Genomic DNA, 8,019 nt, shown 5'->3' with positions numbered 1-8,019 from the left:
TGCAAGGGCACAGTGGTCGTGCTGCAATTTGTGCTTGACTGAGCCACATATTTGTTACAAAAGCAGCGTGAACGTTCCTGTATAGATTAAGGCAGTCTAGGTAATAAAATGGGATTGTGAAAATAAAATACAGGTTGGGCTCAGTTCCCACGCTGCTGCATTTTTTGCCCTTGTACTAAGCCGTGCAGAACGCCTTACTCGATACTGACATCACCACACACTACAAACTAGCCCCACAAACACTCCCGCCTCCCCTCCCCTACCCCCCAGCAGCCACACTCATTCACCCATAGAATACAACTTATCCACACACACACACACCCCAACCGCTTCACATTCCCAAACTACCCATCCCGTGGCAAGCTGGACACCCTTCATCTCTCTCTCTCTCTGTGCCTCTGCTGCAGTTTTGCAAGGCAGTCTTTGTATGTTTGCTCCGTTGCGGCCTGCCTGCCCTTTATGCCATTTTGAAAAGCAATGTCAAGCTGTTTCCCTGAGACTTCCAAAATGCACATCGCCCATCAAGACGCTTTGTGAAGCGAGACGCATCGCGGTGGGTGATGAGGGCTATCCGTCTTTCAGACCTTGGGTGGGACAACCAATTGTCCAACATGCAGCGCCCGCTTTCCACTGCAATTAAGCACACTGCCGAACGTTTCTGGAGTTTGTTAGAATACTATTGAGGGCAAATGTATAATAATCTTTATTGCACTGGAAATGAAGGGAAAGGGGTGAAGAACTACAGAGAAAGAGGGACCGCCCTGGGTGGCGTGCTAGGCGTGGCAGATAGGCGCAAACCCGTATGCGGAGCGCCTACACACCATCCACCCGGGGGGGAAAGAGGACAAGGAGGGTGGTGATGCGCACCATAGAAAGAGCTAGCACCCCACGTTGAACGCCCTACCCGTGTCCATTTTGTTCGCGCCTAATTCTAGTAGAAACATGGACTAGCTGGCCCAACTTCTAAGTGATGCATGATAGTGTGACAAAACATGTTCTGCCGAGCTCAGACAACCAATACTAACTGCAGTGCAGCACATGGAAACCTGAATTAATGGGTTAAAGCAACGACTGTTCTTGCCATAAACAATTTTGTATAGGATTCACATGAAGCCCTTAGCATTAAAAAGTGCGTATGAAAGCTACTTGAAGAATGCGATAAATTTTAGCAGAGTTGAAAGGCAATATAAGAAAAGAGGAGGCCCGGAGCCAATGTGAAAGACTTTTCCAACTCTTTATTGTCAAACGAAAACAAGAGTCCCATCAGGAGACTGGAGGCCTTCATGGGGGAAGGGGGAGGAGGGAGCCTCCCCCTCCCCAGGGTCGCCAGCCTTATCGCCAAGCCTTCTGGCTCGTCCTTGGAGTCTCTCTCAGAATCGGGCCAGGGCAGCTGCACTGCCCGCAGGAAGTGTATGGTGGTTCTAGGCCGCGGGTACTCCCTCAGCTCCACAGGACACGCAGCAGCAGCCTTGAGAGTGGACCTGGCAGATGTCTCCTGCGGGCCCGTGCTCGCTCCCGAAGGCTGCAGCACCTGGAAGGGCCTGGGGGGTCGCTGGGCGGCGTTGAGGGCGTAGTAGCCACAGTGGTCCGCAGGCCTCACTCCAATCGGCACAGGCCGGAAGATGGGCTCCTTTGCAGGCGGCCGCCAGCTCTCCCAGTCTTCGGCATCCTCGTCCCAGCACCCGTCTGGCTCGGGAAGGTTCCTCGACGGCCTGATCGGGTAGAGGGCGTCCAAATGCATGTAGCTCACTTTTGTATGTGTGTCACGCTATTTTTCATCTTTTGATTAATTAGATATTCAGTCCATTTTAACTAGCCAACTTCTGAACCAACAAAGCTGGAAAAAATCTCAATTAAAAAGTTGCAGAGCCTATCATAGCCGCACATAGGTGACCGCTAAAAAGCTTAAGGGCTCATGGGTACATTGTCTGCTCCCGCCACTTCTGGTTCGCTCTGCTGGCATTCCGTACGGTGGCGGCTTTCACACGCACGTGCATGCATTAACCTGCTTCCACCGGGGGGAAAAAAACGCGTGCATGTGCATTCAATGAATACAGTTGAACCTCGCTATAAGAAACACGGATGTAAGAGACAAATGGGTATAAGAGACACTATTCACCCACATGGTTGGCTGCCCTATCTTTCCCATTAAATTGACCTTTTTAATAACAGACATCGGATGTAGAAGACAGTTGGTTATAAGGGACAAGTCATCCTTGAACTTTAACCAATAACCTCGCTTGTAACAGACATTTTAACTTCAGATGCAGTGCCACCAGTCACTAACTGTAGTTGCTTCCATTGTGGAAACAGAGGTGGACGACAGACGCCTGCAGTTGCTATTTATTATAACTTCAGCAAACACACAGTGGTTCAGAAGCCCTGCCAATGGAAATGCAACTTACAGAAGTGGTTGAAGCTTACTGCCATCCATTGGAGCGCGACCGCACATGCGGGCTCTCCCACTTGCGTAGCTCCCAATCAAGAAACATCGCAGATGTTGAGCCCTGCAAGTGTAATGAATAGCCTGAGCACACAGCGGAAGAAGCTGTGCACTCTGGCTATTCATCAGGCTTGCGAACTCAACATCTACGATTCATCTTCCACAAACAGTGAAAGGAAAAAAAGTAGGGGTGTGCGAATATTAATTTTTTAATTTCGAAGCGAATACGAATAATGAAAACAAAGTTCGAATCGAATCGAATATTTTTCGAATATTTTTCGAATACGAATACTTATTGTTTTTTGTAAAATTAAAGTTTTCACCATCTAGAAACACAAAAACTGCCCAACAAATCCCATAAAGTAAAATTAGGAATTGCACAGTACCATTGCACTCAACAGGTTAAGGTCTGCACTCACTTAAACGTTATCATGAAGAAAGGTTAACTGCTCGACATGTTCGGGGAGCAGTGAGCTCCTGCTCGTCACGACTCTACCAGATACTGAAAACAGCCACTCACTTGAGACACTAGTGGCCGGCATCCGTACACATTACCGCGCGCTGATACAGTAAAATCTCGATGATACTGTAATTGCGGGACCGCGAAAAATATTCGTATCATCCGAAATTCGTATGAACCAACACAGACCAAAAAATTGAGCGCTGAAAAAAGTTTTCGTTTATTTCGTTTCTTGCTTTTGCATCAGGAAATTCTTGATTTTTTTCTGCTTTTCCCCCATGTCGCAAAGCAGTCCTTTCTGGAGCACGGAAAGCTTCGCGCTCATCTCCTCACTCGCGATGTCCAAGTGGCCCAAGCTCGCTACACGCCGCAACAGTCAAGCGTGAACCGCATGGTGCGTTTTTGCACGCGATATCGCTCACCTCGGCTTTGCGCACGCTGTATTTTCACGCCCGCATCGATGATTTCGCACCCGCGCCTACCTCGGTCAGAAAATGACGCACGACGCGCGTGGCAGAATGGAGGAGCCTGACGACTTTCGAAGCGATCGAGACAGCCGGCTTGGCTCCGCCGGAGATGGTTAGGCTTAGACCCCCACAAATATTTCATGGGCGCTTTCACTAGCGGTGGGGATGATGTTTTTATAGTACCGTTTTCGCATGCATTATCAGCTCCTTTAACGCACAAGCAACTTCGTGTCTCCCTTGAGCCTTATTTTAAAGAGTGGTTAGAAGCGGGCGCTCCAGTTCCCGCGCCACTTCACGGCCGGAGCCGACGCCATGTTGCTGCCACCGGCCGCGCTGCGTGCAGCGTGCGGGTGGTTTGGCTGGTTTTGCGGCGGTGTCAGCGCGCGTGGGGCGTGCGCGGCGCGTTTTCGCGAGCAGAAAACAACAGCCCGGCCATTTCTGGAGAAAGAGTGACAAACAGGGGAGAGAGAGCCGTCATTTGCTTGATCGGCAGTCGGGTGGCCTCGCAGGTCCGTTCGTACGCCGAAATTTTTCACATTGCAAACAATGCAATTTCGCCGAAACTTCTCGGAAATTCGTATCACCCAGAATCGTATCATCGAGATTCCACTGTAACCACGAATAAACACCGATACAGTCTGTGAAAGCACGTATCGTTCGCCGTGTATATGCTTCGCGACTTTGCTATTGAGACACATCCTGAATTTTTTTTTTTTTTCGTTTTGGATGGTTCGAATATTTCGAACAATACAAGTGCCGTTCGAATCGAATCGAATACCAAAAAATTCGAATCGAATATTTGAAGTTTCGAATATTCGCACACCCCTAAAAAAAAGCTTGTAGAATCGGTTGTAAAAAACAGTGTAAATAGTCATGAAGCACACAAAGATTCAGAACTGTTTCATAAATTCTGGGGGTCAAACAAATTAGAATGAATCTTCTGAAACATGCGGTAGCATTCTCTTGAGCTTATTTTAGTCATATGGTGCCCACATTGAACTAGGGTCTGATTAGTAAGTGAAAACATGGTTCCCTGCTTATAAGAGACATCTCGTACAAGATACAGAAACTGCTTCCCGGTACGTCTCTTATAAAGGGGTTCAACTGTAACAACGGTTAATCCTACTAGAGGTTCTTTGAAAGGCAAGCACTCTCTGACACAAGTAAACACGCACACGCGCGCATCAAAAGCTGCCGGCGTACGGGAGGCCAGGAGAGATCTTGAACTGGAAGAGGCGGGAGCAGACGGCGTACCCATGAGCCTTTGCACTTTTATCATTAACCTACAGATGACCGTTCAAAAGCGCGAAGACTCACGGGTACGTTGTCTGCTCCGGCCACTTCTGGTTCTGCAGCTCTCCTGCCTTCCCTGCGCTGGCGGCTCTCACGCACGGGTGTATGGGTTGATTATTTGTCACGGGGTGCTTACCTTTCCGAGGAACCCCTAGTAGGATCAAGTAGTATTTATTGAATGCACGATGCACAAGTGTATTTTTTTCAGCGGAAACAGGTAGACGATACACACACCCGCCGGAGGCCAGGAAAGCTCTCGAACGGGAAGTGGCAGGAGTCCGCAGGAGAACACAATGTACCCACGAGTATTTGCGCTTTTTATTGGTCATTTATTGTGCAGGGCATGGACAACTTCACTCACCCAAGTGATTGCAAATGGCGGACGGCGTCTGTGCCTCAAGATACATAGTTCAATAACCGCAAGTAACTTTAATGCATTTTTCGGTAACTTCTGGTTGAAATTTTCGTTTCAATTTTGCTACTGGCACACCTGAATGTCCAAATGTAACACAATCGAAAACACAAAAGTGAAAATTAAAAAAAAAAAAACTTTTTCAAACCATGTTGGTTTAGTGGTACGTATGTACCACCAAACCAACTGGGACATGACCGGTAGCCCCGTGAAATGTGTTGTCAATTAGTTAGAAACGTTTAAAACGGCTCCATCCTGAGTCACCTGCTGGCGAAATGCGCAAACATCCATGAAGAGGAAGAGCCATTGACGCCCGCCCTGCACTTTTTTCTACGGCAATTCAGGAGAACCGGCTGAGCTCCGCTGGGCGCGCTTTTACGGCTGCGGTGTGGGCGAAGCATTGTGTGCAAGTTTTCTCCGGCCGGTCGGCCGCGTGCGGCTGCTTGCTCTACGGCTGGACCGGCTGGAACGTCATTTCAGCCTGGCCATAATGGCCATGCTCTTCTCAATTTTGGTTTCAAAATCTCAGATACGCATATTTCAGCTGTCATATTTTGTGACTTGCTGTCTTTGTAGCCAAACTCTACAGAAATAATGTTTTCAAAAGCTTGAAATTTTGAGTGCAGTTGGCATTTAATACAGTGGAAGCCTGTTTATATGTTCCCGGGTTTTACGACGGACAAGATTCTCAGTGAAGTCCCTGTATAAACAATGAAAATATCTGTTATCTGATGTGATTTCATGCGTGACCCGCGTTATCTAACAACCCCACGTGAAGCACGCGGTCGATTGGCAGACGGAATGAAAGTGCCGAGGGCCTGTTCAGGGGACCTTGAGCCCACTCAATCGGTCCTCTCTAGCACAGCTTTCCTCTCGGTGTCATCTTTCATTTCTCTCCTCTCCAGCAGCGGCCTACTTCTTTGCACTATCGCTTTCCCTTCTCCTCGCTGGCGTCTCTCGTCCTGTTGAGCAGCGGGCGCAGGGGCAGCGTGCAGGCGTTCATTTCACCCACTCAGCAGTGAATTGCCAACGAGGTACGCTGATAGACTTAGGCTTCCACATGCGCTTGTTGTAATCGCCGCGTGTGCCATGATTGTTTAAATATAGCGCAATTGTACAGTGGTATGAAATTTGTTTTAATACAGCGTGATTGGCACCTGCACTGCACTGTTCTTATCACGTTTACTTTTAGTGACATGGGTTTCTGCACCCTGGAAGGCACTAGTGCGGGTTTACATCGAAATTCCTGGCAAATCTGTCACGCAAAACTGTATTCATCGGCGTAATTGCTGTTGTCCGGATTTTCCAATGCCCATATTTTACGACGCTCTTTTATGGTCCCGAGAAAGCCGTATAATCGGGGTTCCACTCTAGTTTCTTTTTTGTTCGACTATGAGGCTCCGCCTGTGCGTAGGATATAACGAGTGCACATTCCTGGGCTAGTTGGTGTTGCACTGTTGACAAATCCATGGTGCATGCGGACAAGGACACGCTCATGCTGTCTCCACTCACCGGTTGTGGACGATGATGATCAGGGTCCCCACTTCCTCGGGCACTGCCTTGGCCGTGTCCAGGAAGACCGGCACTGGCCTGGTGGACTGCAGCTTGGCGAAGATGGCGCCATTAGACAGGAGCACCTCCTGGCTCATGTGGGCATCCCTGCTCATGATGGGTAGCATGCCCAGCAGATCAAGGAGCTGGTGGTAGGCCTCGACAAGCTCCTCCACCTGCGCCATGCAAGCGCGTGTTAGTGTGGTTTCCCGGCAAGCATTGAGCACATAGAGAGAAAGCAGAGAAGAACACAGTCGGTATGGAAAGTACGAACAGAACTTGTGGTTAAGGTAATTTAGTTGGGAGAACTAAGTTTGGGCAACGTATGAACAGAATTGTCGGCAAGTGTAAAGGGAGTAAAATATTTATGCGTTAGATGCTCCAAAGCTACTCCTGGGCTATGAAGGCACACCGTAGTGGAGTGCAGCCGGCTAATTTTGACCACCTGGGGATCTATATATATATATTTTTTATATATTTATATCCACCCTTTCTGACGTTAAAATTTAGTTGTTAGACCAGGGATTAATCGGCGCACTGTACCGGCATACCTTTATAAGCGTTGGTCGCATTTACTTTCTCCGTAATTGTTTGCCGTGAGAGGTGAAGGTACCTACGGGGACGAGCAGCTGGCTCCTGGCGATGGCATGTGAGTAGAACTAGCGTCACTAAATAAAGGCTTTTAGAGTATCGGCACTCTTTTCTCTCATCGTTATGTGCCGCCAGGATTTTCATTGGTCGGTCGGCACCACGGGATATTTGTTTACATATGGTCGCAGCCATTTTGTTTCCGGGCGCCTCTCCTCTCCTCTCTCTCTCTCTCTCTCTCTCTCTGTGTGCTGCGCGGACGCTAGAGCGGCCGGTCACACTCTGCCCGTCACAACCTGTGGCGAAGTCAGTGGTGTATGGGTGGGTCTTATGGTAAGCGAAATTAAAAAGCGCCGATGGGCTTTTGGGGAAAACGTATGCGATGGCCCAGTGGCAGGGACGGTAGAAGTAGCGTGCTCTACTGCAAGGGCAATGGCGTATTCTTCGAGGGAGGTCAAAATATCTATTTACTTCATACTGGAGTTCTCTTATACTGCTACCGGAGAAAAATATGTTCGTGTCATCTGCATACATGGCTATCTGGGGTGTACAAGGTATGTTTGGAATATCATTCACATATATTAAGAACAACAACGGCTCCAGCTTTGACCCTTGCGGAACACCCTGTTCTATTGTCAATAACTCCGATGAAATACCGTTAAACTCAACAAATTGCTCCCTATTACTTAAATAGCTCCTTAATAGGTCAGCCGCTATTCCGCGTATTCCTAATTTTTTTAGTTTTCTTAGCAATATTTCATGATTGATAGAGTCAAGTGCTTTTCGTAGGTCCACGAATAACCCG

General features: G+C 48.3%; 1 protein-coding gene across 1 annotated transcript in view; it reads right to left on the bottom strand.

The window, feature by feature from the left end:
* Positions 1-1,165: 1,165 nt before the first annotated feature.
* The window catches only part of LOC144159237 (uncharacterized), a 51,225-nt gene continuing 44,371 nt past the window's right edge, over positions 1,166-8,019 (bottom strand). Inside the window, exons 7-8 of the mRNA XM_077690608.1 lie at positions 6,588-6,802; positions 1,166-1,712 (exon numbers count right to left, since the gene is read on the bottom strand). Of these exons, the coding sequence (XP_077546734.1) occupies positions 1,166-1,712; positions 6,588-6,754 (714 nt within the window). The 5' untranslated portion in view covers positions 6,755-6,802. The remainder of the gene's footprint in view (positions 1,713-6,587; positions 6,803-8,019) is intronic.

The sequence above is a fragment of the Haemaphysalis longicornis genome, unplaced genomic scaffold, assembly GCF_048455015.1.
Source record: "Haemaphysalis longicornis isolate Haplotype H1 unplaced genomic scaffold, Haemaphysalis longicornis Haplotype H1 scaffold_1, whole genome shotgun sequence".
NCBI classification, from domain to species: Eukaryota; Metazoa; Arthropoda; class Arachnida; order Ixodida; family Ixodidae; genus Haemaphysalis; species Haemaphysalis longicornis.
The sequence above is the reverse complement of the archived record's forward strand: the minus strand, read 5'-3'. Positions and strand labels throughout refer to the sequence as shown.